General features: G+C 35.7%; 1 protein-coding gene across 3 annotated transcripts in view; it reads right to left on the bottom strand.

The window, feature by feature from the left end:
* The window catches only part of mv (lysosomal-trafficking regulator mauve), a 488,369-nt gene that overhangs the window by 406,762 nt on the left and 59,052 nt on the right, over positions 1 to 22,555 (bottom strand). For all 3 annotated transcript variants that reach the window (XM_083122737.1, XM_083122738.1, XM_083122739.1), the window contains exon 8: positions 1,798 to 2,320. In XM_083122737.1, the coding sequence (XP_082978863.1) occupies positions 1,798 to 2,320 (523 nt within the window). The remainder of the gene's footprint in view (positions 1 to 1,797; positions 2,321 to 22,555) is intronic.

Raw genomic sequence — 22,555 nt, 5'->3', positions numbered from 1 at the left:
TAGGAAGCTGGAAGAAGGTACACTAGTGACAGAACTCAGAAGCAGTTGGTTCATGACTAAGTGTTTTCTTTATTTATTTATTCCTTTTTTTTTCTATTTTGTCTGATCAACTGAGAAGAATATTCATCAGAGACAAACTGACACTATATTTCCACCTTATCATTACTACTTTTCTATTTTAAGTACTTTACAACCCTTTTCTACCTCTCTATGTTAACTGAGACAAATAAGATGAATAATGATTATATGAAAGTCATATAAAAAGAGGCAAATCAAAAGGCACACAATATGCAGGGTGGAGCTATCGGTGGGGAGATAATGAGTTGAACTCTACATATGTGGTATGTATTGTAGTACCTAAACTACTGAACTTCCTCGAAAATCAAACCGGTTGGAATACAAAATAGAATTTCGAACAAATGTTCTTGGAAGCCAACATCAACTTAACCTGGCTGGTAATGCCCTCGAAACGTTGGAAGCCAACATCGACTTAACCTGGCTGGTAACCCGAGAACACTTGTTCGAATCACATCGCCAGGAAAGCTACAACTCCAAAATAGAATTTGTACCCTCAACTCTGGTGCAAAGAACAACAGATAAAAGAGAAGGTGACACTTGTGAAAACCATGCATGTTATCCTTTCCTCAACTAAGTGAATGAAAAAATATGCTTTTGATGATTGCTGATAATACTATCTGTTTTCCCTCTTTGCTTCTTATGCCACTCCTCATATTTCTGTCAGTTGGCTTTTCTTCTTTGCACTACACTATGCAAATATCTCTAGTCGCAATTATCTCTAAATTTCCCAACATGTCTAGCTCCACATTCCCAAGTTCTCTGCTGAAAACGAGGGTCACCTTCTTATATTTTCCCACTGAGCACTTACCTGCCCATTCACAATCAAGACACTAACTGTGGTGATTGCATATTGTTATATATATTTTCAACTCTATCCCCACAGCCCTTCATCCACCCTTTGTGTGTATGCAGGGTTCATCATGACACTCAAAACCTCTCTTAATATGATGTAACTGACGCCAAATAAAAAAAGTGCTGCTAAAGTCTGCCCTCTACAAGCAGTTTAAAAAAAAAAAATTTAAAAAACTACTTCTTTCAGGTCGCCGTTACGACATCAAGTCAGTTACCATAGAGCTATGCTACATTGAAGTGCCTGTTATCTGACCTTCGGCTCTCCCACAACATGGGAAGAGTGGGATAGCCTTTTACTGCCTATTATGCTTGACTCGATAATGGGGGCTTTGTCAAATTTAGTTTTATTCACCATGAATTTCAATAAGGCTAATCAAAGACTGTGTTATCAAAATCCACTTAGTTATGAACTACCAGGCACTATGGACTCTTCCTTCCCCCACTGCCTCTACCAGCTGGCAAGGCAGATTTATCTGCAGATCTAGCCTGTCAATCAGCTTGTAACAGAAGAATGTGCCTGGTGAAATAACAAAATAAGTCCAGTTGGTCATGTTAAGACAAGGCTTCACAACAAATAAGAAAACACAATTTTGCAAGAAGGTGGAATAACTAGATACTAGGAATGCACATACATCAAAGACTTGGGCAGACCTCATTTAGCAGGCGAATCTCAAGTATTGTGCATCTGTATGTTGGTTGTACTGCAGTAATTGATATATGTCATCAGAAAAGAATGATTAGAATTATAACTATAATTCTTGATCAAAAACCCACAATCAACATCCAAACATATCATGCTAATATTATTATTAACAACAAGAATATTAAAAATATATAAATTTATTAAATTTTGTAAAAATTACTTACCCACAAGGTTTGAGTCCTTTCTCTGAAGCAAAGTTGAAAATCCAACTAGCAGTTTCGTTATAAGATTATGTTTCGATAAAACAACACAATTTTGAGAGTTCTCCTTGCACAGCGTAACAAGTCTTTGCAAGCAATGGATTAAATTCGAGAAATGTGCATCCTCTTCTGGCCTGGGAGGTGAGGCACTGTTCAAAGGTTCATCCTTCTTCCCTGACTCGTAATACTGATCATTGAGATGCACCAACAAATCTATCACTAGCGAGCACAACTGCGGATACGTAACGCGATGGGTCTTGCCAAACTCACTCCAGCCCACACCCTTCATATCTGAAACCTGGGGAAACATGGAGTATGTGTGAGTATCTACGACATCACTTAATGTAACCCGCTTCTTTTCTGGTACTTCCACGTCTGCGTCGTAACCCTCATCTGCCGTAATGTATGCATCTTCCAGAGAACTGCACTCACTCATTTCGTCTTCTTGGAGTTCTACGTCTGATACACACACGTCTAATGAGGGAAGCTGTAACAAATAATAAAAGAAACATAAGGTAATCAAACGTAGGTTGTGTATTAACAGTTGTACCTCAGCTATGCAATGAAAGACATTTACATGTTTATTGTAAAGAAACTATGCCTAACAAGGGATAGGAAAACCCTCAAAGTTTAGGTATGTGTACTTGATATGCATTAGACTACTGCATCAGACCACTTTTGCTTGCTCATGCTCGACTGAATCTCCCATACTTGAGTCTATAGAATCAAATCATTTCAATGTGACAATAATAGCAGAACGGTCATTCCATGTCAAATCATCCAGAATTTTGTGAAAATGTAACCCACCATTCCCGATTTTGATGAAATTCGGTATACTTATAGAACTTTTGATGCTTATTACAAAAATGACAATACTTGTTTAGTTTTGTCAAAGGGTTCAGAAGTTATGTGCTTTATAAAATCTTTCCATATGCCACATGCGGCTCCACTTTGACTGGCACACATTACATTAGACAAGGGCTATCCAGAAAGTCACTCACGTTTTGGCAGGGTGCCGTAAGGGGCAGGGCGAGCACCGCCATTTTGTGCAGGGACTTCTGCCCATTCAATGCGCATCCAGCTGTAGACGTGTGAAGTTCGTGTCGCTTCTGCTCTGTTCATAATACATTGTTAACAGGAGTGCTCCAATTGCAAATCGCGCCAGTTGTGAAGTGAGGTCGGTCATACGATTTTTGTTGGCGAAAGACACTAAACCGATTGACATTCATCAACAACTGTGTGAAGTTTACGGTAAAGATGGGATGAGTAAAAGTGGAGTGAGGTGTTGGTGCCTCATGTTTAAAGATGGCCGCAAAAACGTTCACGATGAAGACCGAAGTGGGCGACCGAGCATTGTGACAGATGAACTGGTTGCAAAAATCAATGACAAGATTCGTGAAAATTGCCGTTTTACGATAACAGAGCTCTCGTTTCAGTTTCCGCAAATTTACAGGCCTTTCATTGGGAGGTTTTCGACCATCAGCCATATAGCGCGGATCTCGCACCAAGTAACTGCCACTTGTTTCCCCACATGAAGACCTGGCTAGCAATGCAGCGCTTTGATGATGACGTAGACCTTCAGGCTGGTGTGCAGAAATGGTTGAAGTCACAGGCGCAAACCTTTTATAACAATGGACTTTGTAACCTTCTTCATCGCTATGATAAGTGCCTAAACTTGTATGGCGACTATGTCGACAAGTAGTGTAAGAGTGTCGCCTCAAAATGTATATAATAAAAAGTGTCTACTTTCACTTGTCTTCTTTTTATTCCAAAACGCGAGTACTGTCTGGATAGTCTCGTATATGATCGTATCTTCCTTCAGGTTTGCCGTAGAACCTTCAAGTCTGTTTTGTTTTGTTCAGAATAACATAAGATTTCATTTAAATAAGGTTTCACCCCAAATTTTATACATAGGTAGCTCAAGTGTGTACTGATGCCTGATGAAAAAATTAGGATGGGGGTTTCAGAGACAGGGTGATAAAAAAATCATTTGCATCAAACTACATTAAAAATTAATCTTATTAAAAATGCTTATGTATTTAGCACAAAGCCTGGGGTACTATATGTCCAGATAGTAAATGCTCGGTTGATGGTGGCGTTGCAAGCAAAACTTCAAAGATGAAAGATTTTGAGGTCAAATGTGTGACTGAACACACCATTCCCACCTCAAGTTTTTATTGAACTAAGATATTCTCTTTTCTGGAGGTTGCGTCCCAATAATGTATTTCATAAGGATCTCCATGGGTGGCAGAAAGTAAAAATGTAGCGGTCTGGAATAACAAATACATCTGAAAAAAAAAAAAATAAGTGAGAAGAAATATGAGTCGTCAGTGGTGAAACAATACAAAAACTGACATGATAAGTAAATAATGACCTACCAGTAGAGATTGTAGGTGAGTGGTTAGTGTTACGGCTTCACATTCTGAAGGATGTGTGTTCCGGTTAGAGAGTGTTTTTTTTTTTAGTTGCCAAAGAGGCTCCACATATGTGTTCAAATTAGCATTTACACTGCGATTTTTTTTAATTGTGTAGCCACAGATTCTCGAATATATGGGATGCGGAAAGTGCATACCACATGCATTTCTATTCGATTATTTCACCTGCTAACTTTGAAAAGCACCTTAGATTTTTACTTCGTAACAAAATCCTTTTACACTTGCAGACCAAACATAGAGCTGTCAGATCATACCTACTTTCACTGTGATTATAAATACATGCCTCTATATCTTAAACTTATGAGGGGCGATCAGGTTGCTCCGACCCTAACATAGAAGGAATGACGTCACGATTGATTTTTTATTTTGTTATTTGTTTAGTGATCCTTTATATGCTTTCAATCTGAATTGCAAGTCTAAGTAACGTACAGTTTTCTTTTTACAGGGGTTTAACTGAGTGAAGTTGTGTCAATGTGCCAGAATGGAGAAAACTGAGGTGAGAGCTGTGAATAAATATTTTGTGAAGAAGAAGTGGACGGTATCCAAAATTCATGAGGACTTGGTGGATACATTAGGGGACAGTGCTCCTTCATACAATATGGTGAAGAGATGGTGTCGTGAGTTTAATTGTGGGAGAGAGTCGTGTGAGGATGAACATGCAGGTGGAGCACCAAAAACTGTCATGACGACCGAAAACATTAACAAAGTCCACATATCGTGCTGAAGGATCGTCGAGTCACTATCCGTCATGTTGCTGATATGTGTGGCCTGTCATATGGCACTGTGCAAAACATAATTACCCAGGAATTGCAAATGAAAAAAATTGCTGCAAGATGGGTCCCTCGAAACCTCACCCCAGATCAGAAGCGCACCCGAGTGCTCATCAGTCAAGAACTTCTTGACAAGTTTCGTGCTGATATAGACGATTTTCTTGCCCGATTTGTAACTATGGATGAAACATGGGTCCATCACTTCGACCCAGAAACAAAATCACAAAGCATGGAGTGGAAACACCCACATTCTCCACCAACGAAGAAGTTCAAGGTGCAAACGTCAGCCAAGAAGGTGATGGCCTCAATTTTCTAGGACTGCAAGGGTGTCCTTCTTGTGGACTATCTACAAAGAGGCCAAACCATCACTGGCACATACTACAGTGACCTAATCAAGAAATTATGTGATTTCATCAAGAAAAAGAGGCGTGGGATGTTGACCCGTGGTGTGCTCCTTCACCAGGACAATGCACCTGTCCACACCTCACGCATTGCGAGGGCCGCTATCACAGATGCATCGTTCGAATTGCTGCCCCACCCACTCTATTCCCCAGATTTGGCCCCCAGTGATTTCCATTTGTTCAAACATTTGAAGAATGACATTCGTGGGCAAAAATTTTCTGATGATTCTGAGGTGATAAGGGCTGTGGACTCATGGTTGGAGGACCAGTCGGAAGATTTTTTTTTGCAAGGTATCCACGCGTTGGAGCACCGATGGGAGAAGTGCATTGGAGTTGCAGGGGAGTATGTTGAAAAATAAAAATAAAATTGAAACTCTATTGCCGCTCTTTCTATGTTAGGGTCAGAGCAACATGATCGCCCCTCGTAAGATGATTTCGAGTTTGTTGACACAAGTTTGCATTGTCACCTACAAATATGTTGAATTTAATCTGTATCTAAAGATATATTGTTCTGGAATCCTAGAATACAGATGAATCAGACGTTTATACTTTTACACAGAATATGGATACAACAAATGCAAATCAGGACGATACTGATTGACCAAAAAATGAAGTGCTAAAGGAAGTCTTCAGAACATTATTTTCGCTATTCTTATATATAGTTACATATTTTACAACACAATTATAATGATAAGATCTGGACTACTTCGGTCGACTTATATAACCTAATATGTTCTTAGCTACTATATTTTTTGTTTAAAAAATTGAAACATATGCAGTGTAAATTCTATTCATAGTTCAACTGAATTTTCTTTTAATAACAGCTCGAATTTTTGACCTGGTTGCTGAGAATTAAACATTCACGTTCCACTGTTTCTTGATCTTGCATGGCCTGTATGTCTTGTTCACATGTCTTTCCACACTTTGTAAGAGGTTACCATCATGCAGACTTTAAAAAAAAAATACATTTTTATTAAAAATAACAGTCGTGTAATTGGCACTGCACTGTAGAAAAAACTCTGCCTTGATGAGAAGCGAACCCAGGACCATTGGCACGATGGGAAGTTATCATACCGACTTGCTAAAATGTCACATTCACAGAGCATTTCATTTGCCCATTTAGGCTTCTGTAGAAAAAATAATATACAACTTTATCTGTTATTCGACAAAAAATGTAAGTTTAAGTATTATAGAGAAGTGGAGGGTAGTGGGGATCATGCACAGAAAAGCCTGTTTTTGTAATATTTTCATTTCACACACAGGAAAATAGTTCTTCTCTACCTCAACGCGTAGCCTTGACGATATGACGTCATCTCTTACTTCAATCACGTGTCTGAAACTACATATTTTTTTCAGGTATGAATCAATATAAATCATTTACTATTTTAATAGAAACTGAAGGAATATAAATGGCAAACTGAAACAAACATCACTTTATGAAATGACAGCTTGACAATGGGTTACTAACAATTCAAGCACAGTAAACCAATGATGCACTAAGCATAAAATATAGTTCCATCAATTCCATGCAAACACTAGTTTTAAATAATACACTGTTTATTGTTTTATTACATTTATTTTATTAGTCTCATTTTATGGTTTCAAATTTATTAAAGTAGTTTTGTAATGAGCAGTTTCAAAACTATTTGCAATTTGTATTAAAAAGTAAAAACATTTGTCATCAAATATGCAATAAATATTTCACAGACTTACATTAATTGGAATTCTATCTTTTAAAAAAAGTGCTGAACGAGGAGAATCGAACCGGGGACCCTTCGTGTAATGAGCAGGTATCATAGTGGCCACACAGTTGTTCTTGATCTATTGCTTAGCTATGCAATGATACTTATGTCTTGAAATCATATTGCACTATTTTATCTGATATTCATAGAAAATATTTCAAACAGAATATTACAGTTATTTTCGAAACTACGAAACATTATGTTTTCTTGTTAACTCTAAATATTGAAAACGAGGGAATTTAGAATTCGGTCACAGACAGGATAGCCCATGTTGTGTATGATTCAACAAGTCTTACCTACAGAAGACTACGAGCTAAGCATGCGCAGTTCTACAATTGGCAAGCATCGTGATCTCTGCCTGAGGCCACAATTCCTACAGTCAACGCGAAGATTCTCTCAGCAGTATGACGTCATCCTTGGTTCACTTGCAGCGGAGTGCCCAGGAATTTGTAAACGAGGTGTATGGGTTTTCATGGCTTTTTTTTAAAAAAAAAATCAACTTCTACTTTACCTCACAGTTGAACCTCAAAAAGTTACGATTTTCACAAATATTTCTCTGTTTACCTTATTGCCTCATGTTGGAAGTAATTTAGTATTGGAGAAGTTATGTGGAAAAACACATCCCAAGTGATATCGACAAGAAGAGTTTTCATATTCTCCCTCATATAAATGTCCAAAAGCAATAATTCTACTAAATAAAAAAGTCAGTTCTAGAGATTTGAACCTGTGATCTTCAGACAACTGGGCCAGCTCTTTACCACTTTTCCACTTTATCACTCCATCAAACTAAGTTCAAGTCTTAAGAGTGTCTTAAGAGTCATCAGCAATTTTGCACACTTTCTTAACATACCTGCTGTTTCTCACTAGTTTATTTTTCCAACTAGGTCTGCAACTCAGGACTAGACTTCTGTGGTAACTTATTCTCTCCAGTCTGATCTAATGTGATAAATCTCATGTATTGTAAATGCGAAGTGGCATTGTTACATGTTGCAAATAATTTATCATACAGACGTTAGTTCCAGATTTGGCCACAGCCACCGAGCACTTAATTTCTGGACATATAGTACAATATTTTTTAAGGTATAATATTCAAAATTTCTATTCACTATGTGTAAAAGCGTAACCTGGCGGGGGCAAAGGGAAGCACTTTCCTGCCAAATATATTAGTTAATTAAAATTAACAACTGCCTGGGTGAGTCTCCTTCCTAGTCCACCCAGGAAGTGCATGTAATAATTACTTTAGTTATTTTTCACTATCTTCAATTTTGTAAAACAAATTACGAGGAGTCAAATGAAAACCTTAAAGGGGTCATAAAATGTTTAATATTTTTGCTATAGTGATGAGATTTGGTGGTGCTGTTGCTCGTATTTTAGAAAAGTGTTGGTGACCAGTCGTCGTTGTAGGAGCAGTTTGAAGATGGCCACCCCACTAACAATATGCACCAAGGAAGAACAGTGTTCTGTGATCAGATTTTTGACGAGTGAGGGTATTAAACCTATGGATATTCATCGTAGAATGAAAACGCAGTATGGTTGTCACAGCAACAGGTATATGAGTGGAGTAGGAAATTCAGAAGTGGTGTGACATCTGTTGCAGATGCTCCTCGCCGAGGCCAAGCATCTGCCGGTAAGGTCAAACTGACCCTTTTCTGGGAGTAAAACAGCATTATTCTAGAGAACAACATGCCTAGGGGACACACAGTAAGTAGTGTTTTATATTGTGATCTCATGAAGAACCACCTGAAACCTGCAATATGGTCAAAGCGACACAGACTGCTGTCGTCAGGTGTCATTTTGCAGCATGACAATGCTAAGCCACATAATGCCCAAATGACTGTTGCGACAATTAACGACTTGCATTTTGAGTGGCTACCCCATCCTCCTTACTCCCCAGATTTGGCCCCAAGTGATTACCACTTGTTTGGACCACTTAACCTTTTGATTACCAAGTCCATTTTGCCATGTAAGATCTCCGGTACCAGGCCAATTTTAAGCAAAATGCAGAGTTTCATTTAGATGACTATAGATCGGAGGCTAATTGCCCTAGACAGACGAACGATATATCGTTATACGCGGAATGAACCATACAATTAGACTATATAAAATGTATGCACATTGAGTGTATATATTAATGTGGCGGGGAGGAACCGGAAAATTCCAAAATCTCAGGAAAAAATGCCCCTCCGCCCCTGGACAACAAAGTACAGGACATTGTCAAAATACACATGGAAATGATCGCTGGCATGTCTGGAACAAGAAAATAATTGCACTATTATGATAATAACAATACAACATAACTTGTACCCCCAAAACAATATGTCTGTACACCACTAAGCCATTCAGCAAAATGGCCAGTTACCTTGAAACGACTGTAGGTCCGAAGCTAATTGCCCTAGACGGACGAATCAAGTACCGTTATACGCAGAATGAACCAGAGAATCGGACTATATAAAATTTATGCACATTCAGTGTATATATGGATGCGGGGAGGGGGGGGAAACAGGAAAATTCCATAATTTCTGAAGAAAAATGCCCCTTCCCCCCTCCGCCCCTGGACAACAAAGTACAGGACGTTGTCAAAATACACATGGAAATGATTGTAGGCATATTTGGAACAAGAAAATAACTGCATTATTATCATACAACCAATAGAACACGACTTGTACCACCCAAAAGATAAAAAGACATGTCTATGCGCCACTGACTTCAGTTTCAAAGGAAGCCGCCATTTCCCCCCCTTTTTATGGAAGAACAAGACGTGCAAGAGTCTTTACGGTGCAGTATGTGTGTTAACAATAACATAAAAGAAGAAAATAGCAATTCCAGCGAAAAATAGCGACATTATGACGTAAAAACTATGAACATGACAAGGTATCTTTAAAAAAATAGGTGGTGCCCCGGGGGTTATAGGAAGGTATCTTTTAAAAGATAGGTGGTAAACAAGAGTTTAAAGGAGGACAGAAGTTCCATTCTGATGACGAGGTTAAAGAGACGGTGGTTATGCAGCCAACCAAAATAATTTTTTTCCGGGGCATACAAGCAGTTTGTAAATGATGGGAAACTTGCATTCAACGTGGAGGAGATCATGTAGAAAAATGATAACCATTTGTTTCACTTCCACTTAATACACTTATTTTTACAGCACTTTTAAGGTTTTCATTTGACTCACCCTCATATAATCATCATTAATGACATTACCAAGTTTAGCAAATTTATCTGGGAGAACATCCTTCTTGTGCATTTTATCTCAATATGGAAGTTCTTTTATTGGCTACTCTTCACAGGGGTATGTAATATGAAGTAAGAGAATTAATACACATTTGTGCTGATTGAAGTTTTTCCAAATGGATTTTTTTTGCCACATACTACAGAAAATCTTGAGACGGTGTGGTTGGAACAGTTAACAGACTTGTGTAGGCTTCTACAGACTCAAATAACAAGAGTGGCAATGATGTACCAATTCTATGGAAATAGTATTCAAGATATAAGTTTCTTATCCATCACCTACAGTGAAATGACAAATACCCACAGTAAAATGTGTCCGAGATTGCAAAGTGCTACAACAGTACCAGGAAGGTTAAGTGTGATCATATTTTGTACTTACAAGTTATTTACAGAGTTCACTAAGTTAATTTTTTAAATTATCTGAATTACAGTTACTCATTTAAAATGTAACTCAGTTACAGTTACTGGCACTTTGAAAGTAACTAAGGTACTTTTACAGTTACTGCCAAAGTATCTTAAGTTAATGAAGACATGCATTTTTACTTATGCTTCTGGTACATTTATTATCCTGTAGTTTACGGTTATTACAAGCATAAGAAAACAGTTTTTCTTTGTGACGTTTCAGGAGAACACACGCTCCTTTCATCAGACATTTATTTTCATTTTGACTAAAGATACAGTTTTTTTTTAGTTTTTTATATAAAATATTTATTGGTTGTGGACAAAATCCATGCACCAGTTAACAACTTATCATTTGGTATTATATACATGTATGCACATAATATTTACTCACAATTATTCCTTTCATAATAAATAGTTTCCAAATTTCATTACACTTTTACAGAATTATATTAGACTTATTAAGATATTTTGTAAGAATATAGATTACCAAGGATGAAGGTGAAGTCAGTAAACAAGGCAGTGTCAGTGGCGCTTGATGTCCACTCCTGTACAATTCCTGTAAAAATGGTTCTCTGTAAGTTTCATAAAGTTTGCATTGAAATATAATGTAGTTTGGAGTTGCAGTATATTCATTGCACAAACAAACTGGTGAAGTCACTAAATTCTTCTTGTACAGGTGAGCTGCGGCGATAGTGTGATTTAACCTGCAGCGCATTATAGTTGTGAGGGAACTCCGGGAGAGTTGAATCTGTTTAAACCAACATTCCTTTGGAATTCTTTCTTGTATAGAATAGTAGGCCTTACCGCATTGAGTGCCAGTATTTGTCTACAAGCTTTGCCAGTCAGTAAATAGTATTTTTCTAGTGTGTGATTCCAAAACTACGGACGGAATCTTTATTGAAAGCGGCCGTTGGATTGTTTGATTCGCTGCATATTTTGCCAAAGTATCTGCTATATTGTTCCCTTCTATTAAAGAATGTCCAGGTGTACAAATAAAGTTGATATCATATCCCAATCTCGTTAATTTCAGTGTGAGTATTCTTATGTTAACAATGTACCATTCCATATGACATGACCATGATGCAAACTGTAAAGAATTTAGCACAGAGGCTGAATCGGTTGCAATTAGAACTGAATTTAACTTCTTCTTTTGTACATAAAGCAATGCCTGTCGTATTGCAAAAGCTTCTGCAGTGTAAATGGACAGATACGATGGCAAAGGAAAAATTTTGAATTCTGCAGAATTATCACAGTAAAATGCTGCTCCTGTTTTTCCAGATGTTGATTTTGAAGCATTTGTATATATGTGATATTCACATTGTAATTTTGAATGTATGTAGTCTTGATATATATTATTTGAAATTGTAGGAATTGTCTTCCTGAAAACTCTACTTGGGTAGGCAGGAAAATGAATCCTCATGGGAGATGTCATATTAAAGTAGTCTGTCATGAAGCATGGTGCATTAGGTAAACGAATAATATTAGCTTGAAATTTATTAATGTCCTTATAAGCATAATATAGTATAGGTAATCTGGATTTATATTTTGCTGTACGTCTGTTGAGCATCAAAGAGTCTAACAATTGAAGTTTTGGTATGTTCGGAGATGTCGTGTTAGCAATTTTCTTAGTAAAAATTTGCTCGCAAGATATTTAACTCTAAGTTTGTATGGTGGATCTCCCACTTCTACGAAAGTTGCTTGTTTTGGAGTTCCTTTCCAAAGGCCATAAATCCTGGATAAACTGCTATATTGGATAGAAGATAGCGTGTTAAAAGCCCAACTTAGATTATCATTGTACATAAAGGAACCATACTCTAGTCTTGAGTTTAGCATCTGTTTATGGATCTGATGTAATAATTTAGGATCAGCACCCCACTTTTTCTTAACTGTCAACATTTTTATTATGTTAAACACTTGAGATCCCTTACATTGTGCCAGTTCTACTTGTGACTTCCATTTAAGTTTTTCATCTAATATAAGTCCCAAAAATTTATGACTTCTTTGTTGACTAATAGTTTTTCCGTTTATATTTATTGATATGCATGAATGAGTTCTCTTCTTATTAAAAACTACCACCGAAGACTTATCTGGATTTACTTCAATTCCATTGATATCACACCATGATGATAATTCATCCAGAGATTTTTGAATTTTTTGAGCCCCTTCTTGAATATTTTTGCTACTAGTGTATATAACAATATCATCTGCATATTGTAATAGACGAGTGTGTTGAAGAATTTTTGAGCCTAAATCTGCCGTGTACATATTAAATAGCATGGGACTCAGCACTGCGCCTTGTGGTAGACCTTTATGTGTATAACGTGCGGTGGATAACTGTCCTCCATATCGAATGTACAACTTACGTGCCAATAATAATCCAAGAATACTTTTTATAAAATTACGTGGAATGTTCATTTTCTCCAATTTTTGTAACAGTATATTTGGAAGGACAGAATCATAGGTGCTACTTAGATCGAGAAAAACTACAATACAAAATTCCCGCCGTATGAAAGATAGCCATATATCTAAAATTACTGTCGCTAATACATCTACTGTTCCAGTTCCTTTCCTAAATCCCATCTGATGTTTCGGTAATTTCTGATTATATTCGACCCACCATGTGAGTCTGTTCAGTATTAAATGTTCATATAATTTAGCAAGGGATGATGACATTGCAATAGGTCTATAGTTCGTATGTATTCCTGATTGTTTACCTGGTTTTAATATGGGTATTATCACCACTTCTTTCCACTGTGATGGAATTTCTCCACTATTCCATATTGAATTGTATGTATTTAGTAAAATTTCATATCCATTCAAAGGCCAGTGTTGAATACATTCGTATGTATTACCACCTAAACCCGGAGACGTTTTCTTTCGTTTATGAACAACATATTCTAATTCATCCATAGTGAATAGCGATTCTAACGTGGATGTTTCTGGATATTTCATAGAGTTTAACAATTGACAAAGATTAGTTTCAACCGTATCTGGTGTCAACTTGCGGTGAAATTTTTTTATCCAGGCTGAATTGATATCTCCTCCAAAATAATGACAAGTATTATTATTGGACATACTTCTTATTATTTTCCAAGTCACTGAAATAGAAGAATCTTTAGTTAATGTAGAGCAAAATGACTTCCAAAAGTATGATTTTGATTTCTTTAGGAACCTCTGAGTTTTTGCTGCAATTTCTTTATATCTAATAAAATGATTGATGGTAGAATTCTCCTTATAATTTATGTATGCTTTTTGTCGTTCGTTTACCCATTTCTGGCAATCCATTGTCCACTACGGAGTCACTTTTCTTGTAGATCCAAAATTAGATACTGTTGCATTTATTTGTTCTTGTCGAATGAGAGACACCAATGTGTCATACGATACTTCTTGTTTCAACAGTTCATTCTTTATTGCATTGTTTACATTTCCGGAGAATTTCTGCCATTAAACCCTTCTTGTAATATATTGACTTTTGTTTTGTTCAGAGCGCATAGTAAACCACGTTAGGCCTATATTTTTATTATGTTGAAAGGTTATCATAATTGGCATGTGATTACTGTTGTAACACTTCTCTAATACACTCCAATGGATTTTTGAAGCTATGTCATTTGAGGAAATACATATGTCTGGAGCACTCGGCTGTTCATTAGGTCTTGAGATTATTGTAGGTGTCCCATCATTGAGTAATACAGCTGAGGAATCTTGCAAGTAATTATACAAATCTTTACCTGATCGATCAGTTAGAGAACAGCCCCACATAGGGTGGTGTGCATTAATGTCCCCTGCCAGCACAAATGAAGTGTTTGGTGGAAGCTGCCCAACGATATTGTGCCACACTGTAACAGGGAGGTGCACTGTGGGAGGGCAGTAAATTGATACATAAGACGTATCAGCAATCCGAACACCTGTAATCTGAATTTGACTGTTTATATTTTGAAACAAAATAATGTCATACTGTATATTTCTTTTAACACCTATAGCTGAACCACCGTATCCATCTAAACGATCATCTCTTATCCAATTGTAACCTTTAAACTTCAATGTTGAGTCAGTTTTCAACCACGTTTCTTGTATAAGAAGGACATCTGCAGAAAAATAAGATAAAATATGTTGTAAATTATGTCTATTAGGAATTAAACTTCGTATATTCCATTGTAATATTTTCAAGACTTTGTCTGGCATGCTGGTTGTTGAAATAAGTATTGCAAAATACTTGTAGCAATGCAAGTCCAGTCCTGGTTAACGTTCAATGTCGAAGTCCCTGCTAATCTACATAATTGTTCTATAAATAATGAAAAATTATTTAGGAATTTTGTAGAATTTTGTTCTTGTGCCCGATTTGGCTGGATAGCTTGAGCCGCCTCTGCAAGAACAAATAATTTATTTTGTTGGCATGTTGTCGACAAATCCGGAGCATTGTCTTTTCGAGATCTTGACAAAGAATAATCAGGGTTTGTCATTCTCTTTTTATATTCATTTTGTCCAAATGGTTTCAATGTTTGAGAAGATTTCTGGCGTTTTCCTTGAGAAGACTCAGTCTCTTCCAAATATTTTCCAGCTTTCTTTGAACTGTACAATGGCCTTTTATTAGATACACTGTATTGATCTTGTATTATATTATTATGATATGAGGTGCTACTCGAATTGTTAGATATCGAAGCATATGTAAATGGCATTAATGTCTTTTCTATTTCCTGAACAGGGCCAGTAGATATCTGTTCATATCCATACATATTGTTAATTTTTGGGACTTTCTTCATAGCTTCGTTAAACGTAACATTCTGAACTGTCATAATTTTGATTATTTCCTTTTGGCGTTGTTTTTCAGGACAGTTTTTGTCAATTGCAGTGTGCTCCTGATTACAGTGGAAACACTTGATCTTATTTGTGCAAGAGGACGATTCGTGATTCTCACCACAGCGTTTGCATTTTAATTTACTTTTGCAATTAGCCCTGAAGTGCCCATAATAAAAACAATTAGTGCACTGTTTAATCAAGGGAATGTACCTATCAATATCAAACTTTTTGTAAAACAGTGTGACATATTGTGGGAAGGATTGCGAGTTGAATGTTACAATTACCGTTCGAGTTGGAACAGCAACGCGAGTACCCTCCTCGTACTTATACTTCACAATGCGTTTTACCTTGATTACTTTGGATGTTGATGAATTTATATTTTGCAAAATTTCATCTTTACTTATTGACTGATGTACATCTTTCATAATTCCCATTCTTCGTACTCGGTGTGATGGAACAAAACCTTCCCAATTATTCTGTAACAGTAATGGATTCGAAAGGAAATCATTTGCATAATTAGATGTCGTAAATGTAAGTCTAGCTAGATTTTTTCCAAGGCTATCTATCACTTTCAAACCTCTAATATTTTCTTTGCTGACTATTTGGCCTAATTTTAAAATGTGAAGTTGACCAATGTTTCCTTTGCCATTTTCACCTGAGGCATCCTGATGTTTAGATTTCACAAATATTTCATACGGACCTAAATGATTACTTCTGTACTTCAATACCTGTTGCTCATAAACTTTTTTGGAACTTGATTTACTAATTTGTTGGGTGTAATCTATATTATTACACTGAGAATTCAACTTATTAACTTCCTCTACAGAAGTTATGATTTCCACGTTGCTGGAAAGTTCCATGACACTAATGTCCGTGTCCATGTTGGATTCAGCTGGTTTTGTACCAGCAAATTTGGCTTTACGGCCTTTAGATTTTTTCATGAATTAATGTTCACATTGTCGCACATATATTTAGAACAACACTAATATTCAAACAGTAAACTATAAAGTCTCAAATTCTAACTTAGAACACAAAATTATCTTTGCAACAAATCACTTACACAATCACATCTGTAACCACACACTCAATTCCTCTAAAGATACAGTTATAACAATGGTTAGTAATTTTTTTAAACAAAAAGAATCTGTTATATAATGGATGTTGTCAATGTTACATTGTTGTAATATAGCAACTTAACTGTGAAAAAAAGCTGTCTGTTTTATTTTTATTTCAGACAAATTCATCATTGTTTTCACAAAGTCTCTTGATGTCTTCTGTTCATTGCAGAAGAACACTGGAATAAATTAAATAATGAAAATGGTAACATAGATCCAGTATGGAGTTTTCTTTTTCACAAATGGAGTAAGCCACCATCTTTAAAATTTAATGTAACAGAAAACATCAAGAGACTTTCTGAAAACAATGATGAATTTGAATTACCTGATGATATTTGAGATTCATAATTTTAAAAAAATCTGAAATAAAAATAAAACAGACTGCTTTTTTCACAGTTAAGTTGCTATATTACAACAATGTAACATTGACTAACTAACTAACTCTCTAGCCTTCTTAAACCCGAAGGTTCATGGCTGCAGCAACACAGGCCTTCCATCTTTCCCTATCTTGAGCAAGATCTATATACTCTTTTCCATCCCTACCGATTTCCTTTAGATCCATCTCAACGTTGTCCCTCCATCTTCGTCTTGGCCTTCCTACAGGTCTCTTACCATCTGGTTTCCCAACAAGAATCCTGTAAACTCCTCTTTCCTCTCTCATTCGTGCCACATGGCCTGCCCACCTAAGTCTTCTTGATTTAATTATTCTAATAATATCTGGACATGAATACAAATTATGTACTTCTAAATTATGTAACCTTCTCCACTCACCTGTCTCCTCATCCCTTTTAGGTCCAAATATTTTCCTAAGGATCTTATTTTCAAATACTCTCAGTTTATGTTCCTCTTTCAATGTAAGGGAGAACAAGTTTCACACCCATATAATACTACAGGCAAAATTACTGTTTTGTATATTTTAACTTTTAGTTTCTTAGATATTAAACGAGAAGACAAAAGTTTATGAAGAGAGAAGTAACATGCATTTCCTGAATTAAGCCTGCTTTTTATTTCCTCTTTAATATAATTTTCATTTGTTAATATTACTCCTAAGTATTTGAATTTGGAAACTGGTTCAAACGAGTTGTTATCAATAATTAGATTTTGATTATTACCTAACACTTGGTTTCGGCCTGTAAGCATATATTTAGTTTTCTCTTTGTTAACTTCCAAACCTCTCTCTTTAGCAGTTTTGAAAAACATTTTAGCATTATTCTTAATTGTATTCACATCATCCCCCAGTAAGTCTACATCATCTGCATATGCTAACAACTGAGTCACACCATTTAATTTTAGTCCTTCTTTAGTTTCTTTTACCTTCCTTACAGCATATTTTAAGGCAAAATTAAAGAGCAATGGAGATAATGCATCTCCTTGTTTTAACCCATCATGAATTGTAAATTTGTCAGACATATTATTACCCACACGAATTTTACTTTCTGTTTCACTGGTGCATATTTTTATCATACTAACAAGCTTCTTAGGTATTCCAAACTCTACTAATATATTATATAATTTATCTCTTTTGACCGAATCATATGCTTTTTTGAAATCAATGAATAGCTGATGGACATTTTGATTATATTCCCACTTTTTTTCAAGTGTCTGTCTGATGTGAAAAATTTGATCTGTAGTTGATCTGTTACGTTTAAATCCACATTGATAATCACCTATAATTTCATTAGCATATGGGGTTAGTCTTGTTAAAAGAATGTTAGACAATATTTTGTATGTTGTTGAGAGTAGAGAAATTCCACGGTAATTACTGCAGTTCATTTTATTCACAATTATGGATTCTTTCCACTGTTGAGGGATTTCTTCTTTATTCCATATTAAACAAATTAATTTATGAATTTGACATATTAATGAATTTCCACCATATTTAATTAACTCAGCTGGTATTAAATCAATGCCAGGTGCTTTGTTTCATTACATCTGTTTCATTTATATTTTCATTATCATTTAAATCCTGCAAAACATCAAATCTATTTGACAGTATAATTTGGTAATCTTTCTTAATTCTTTCATCCGTAAACTTTCCTGTATCAAATTTTAGAACTTTTAGATTTTGTTGCTTATGATTTATCACTGAGAGTCTTTCTCTTAATTTAGCAATTACTAAATAATGGTCACTGGCACAGTCAGCACCTCTATGTGTACGAACGTCAATTATACTAGTATGCCTTCTCTTATCAATGAGAATATGATCCATCTGATTATGAGTTTTACCATCTGGAGAAGACCAGGTATATTTATGGATATCTTTATGTAACATTGACAACATCCATTATATAACACATTCTTTTTGTTTAAAAAAATTACTAACCATTGCTATAACTGTATCTTTAGTCAAAATGAAAATAAATGTCTGATGAAAGGAGCGTGTGTTCTCCTGAAACGTCACAAAGAAAAACTGTTTTCTTATGCTTGTAATAATCGTAAACTACAGGAAAATAATTCTATAATGCAAGCAATACGTACATACAAGAAAAACTTCTGGTACATAATATGTCTTCTTATATTTATATTTGTTCATCAAATAAATGATTGAATACAGAGTCAGCTTAGCTTGAAATATTTTAATTTAGAAATAATTTGTATGCTGACCAAGGCATTTTGAATATGGTGTCATTGATTCTACTTGCACAGATTTCTTTCGCCTCCATTCCAAGTTCAATAAGATTCAAAGATCCACTCCCTCGACAATGACTTCTTCCTAGCTCAAATTTAGCTTTTGCCTTATTGCAAAAAGTAACTGTTACTGTTGATAATGTTACAGTTATTTACTTTCAAAAGTGCCTAGTTAGTTAGAATTCCTAAATAAAAAGTAACTGTTACTTGTAACTAGTTACTTCGAAATTGGTTGTTTAACAGTCAGTGCAAAAATACTAATTGGTTTGATAGTTGTCAAAAAGTGGCCTTCCAAATTACAACTCTAAACAGTTATTCATAATTGGGAAAAGAGACGAGGTAGTATATAAATATGGAGAAACTAGTACTCATTTTATCTGCGAAACTGTTTTTTCTTCTTTGTTCTATATATTTCCAATGAGGATGGTGGCAGCGGCCACTGAAATTAATAGAACAAAGAAGAAAAAACAGTTTCGCGAATAAATTGAGTACTAGTTTTCCATATTTAAAAACATTTATGTAATGGCATGTGTAATGGACTCTGCTGAATAAAAATACATAAATTATTATCAGTTTCGCAATGCAAATTGACAATGATAATGGATTTTGAAAACAGATGCAAAGAGCTTCAGAACAAGACCAATATTGTGTTTATAGGACTACCCAATACTAAGAAAGTGTTGTTTCGCTAAATTGATAAGAATGTTTTTTTGACAAATTTTAAAAATCTGAAAATTAGTAATTGTGTTTAAAACCTTTCTGCCTGCACCCTACAAAAATCTCATGACGATCAGATAACACGTCTTTGATTTACAGAATTTCAAAGAGAGCGATCTTTTGCCAAACTCAAAAAAAATGGCCACTTTTTTTATTCTCACGAGGATAAAAAATATAAGGCATACTCGAAAAAAAATTTTGGTTAGCATAAATTAACGCAGAATTGAATAAGCTAAATTTTGATGTAACTCTTTTTTATGTAGGTCTAGTGGTTAATTGTTAATTGGAGTCCAAACTCTAGTATCTATAATTTTTAATCTGATAGTAGATACTACCTTCATGGGCTTAACTTGGGAACTATCTCTGGGGTGAGAGAATCAAAAAGTTTTCCTTCCCTTAAAAATAGTGTCCAGGATTATTTGCTAAATACATTTGCAACGTCACAATTAATTTGTTTGCTCCTCAAGTGGAAGAAGGTTCACAAAATATACTTAACTTGTTAATTTTAATTACACAAACATTTTTAATATGGTTAATCCCTGTCTCTGAACCAGCCATCTTAATTTTGGTTCCGTGGTCCCATTCTACACCCTCGATTTCCCACACATTTCAAATATTTTCGTCACAAAAATTAGTTTCTTATAACAAAGGGTGTTTCAAAATAGCACGGTAGGTAATTTTTTAGACCTACGTGCAACAAAACTTATGTTTTCTTAATATTAAAATTCCTTACGTATGTAACGTCAATATGTTTTTTTAGGTCCATCATGGATTCATGTCACAGGCGGACGTCTGAACATTTTCTTTTTCTTCTTATGATTGACTTGTGCAATGGGATAATTTGCGATTGCGATATGTTAATTGTGTGATGTATTGGCGGGGTGTGTAAATACGTTATCTTGTGGAACATTGTGCACATTTTGTTTTTGGCAACTGTAGGCCGTAAAGGGGAGGGTTGTATTTTCTGAATGACTTGTGGGATGGGATAATTTGTGACTTCTTATTTTTATGATGGAACGAGAGGAGAGAGTAGTAATCTGTGGAAAAGGACAAAAGACATTTGACTTATGACTTACTTCTCTTTTGGACTTCCAAATTCAACTTCGACCTGCAATTCAGTGCCTGGCCTTGGAAAAAAGAGGTAAGTTACCTTCTGAGGTTAAATTTTAGACTTCATTTTTTGGAACCTTCATGTGTCAGTGCGGAAAATAGTGTTGGGGGCTGTTGGCTCGGCCAGTTTCTAACAGGCCTTCCACAGAGAAAGGAGCGGAGGCAGGGCCGCGATAGCGGTAGCAGGCAGTAGGTTAATTACCCCAGGGGCGAAGCCCGGAATCGGCGGGAAATTTTGACAGCAATTTTCATGACATTTCTTGGGGTATAGCCCTGAAAAACCGACATTTACATACATGCATCGGTACGTGTGCAACAAAACTAACATGGCCGCAAGTAGAGTGCGGGTGCTACGAAACTAGCATGGCCACAAGTAGACTTCCACCTCGCAACTTCAAACGGCTACATCTCAACTTTAAACAGCTGTACAGTCGTAACTACTTGTTTCCGTGCTCCAGAATTTTGTTCTTCACAATTGTAAACACACAATCTTCATAAAAAAAAATAAAAAAAAAAAAAATAAAAAAAAAAAAAATCCTTGCAAAATCGAGGGTGTAGAATGCGACCACGGAACCCCTAATTTTTTCATCAGGCATCAGTACACACTCTGATCTACCTATGTATAAAATTCTTAAAAAAATTGAAGGGGGGCAATGCATGAAATTCACTGTTGAAGTTAGTCATTTGTTTTTCTAAAAAATACAAAAAATCCACATAAAAATACAGTTATTGTTACACTCATCTGAAACCTTATTTAAATGAAAGCTTAACACTATCCGGAACAAAACAAACTTGAGGGTTCTACAGCAAACCTAAGGGAAGATACAATAATTTATAACATAATGAGTGTCATTTATATACACCACATGTGGCATATATAAAGATTTTATAAAGCGCATAACTTCTGAACCCCTTGACAAAACTAAAAAACACTGTCATCTTTGTAATCAGCATCAAAAGTTCTATAAGTATACCGAACTTTGTCAAAAACCAGGTATGGTGTGTGGCATGACCTGGATGATTTGACATGACCCAGAAATATATGTGTAAAAATCCACTCTCGTAGTTTCAGCCCAGAATCATTTACTTCATTTTCATATATCACTATGTATTGGTCAGATAGACTAATCTACATCTTAACATGGAGATGATGACTATGTTCACTTAAGTTTTAATTTTGCTGTTTCTTTCACTTCATGATCCATATAGTCCAGACAATTTACACTTTGACCTGGGCAAAATTGCTTCACAAGGTTTTTAAAGAGTTTCTAGCTCAGAAATCATTGCTGAATAACAAATCCAAAATCAGACAAAATTGGACCATGGGAACAGCCCCTGAAACAGATTTCAAAATGGCAGACTGGCTGTTTTCTACTAAGG

The sequence above is a fragment of the Lepisma saccharinum genome, chromosome 5, assembly GCF_977018435.1.
Source record: "Lepisma saccharinum chromosome 5, izLepSacc3.1, whole genome shotgun sequence".
In the NCBI taxonomy this organism is placed as follows: domain Eukaryota; kingdom Metazoa; phylum Arthropoda; class Insecta; order Zygentoma; family Lepismatidae; genus Lepisma; species Lepisma saccharinum.
Note: the sequence above shows the minus strand (reverse complement) of the source record. Positions and strands in the feature narration are given on the sequence as shown.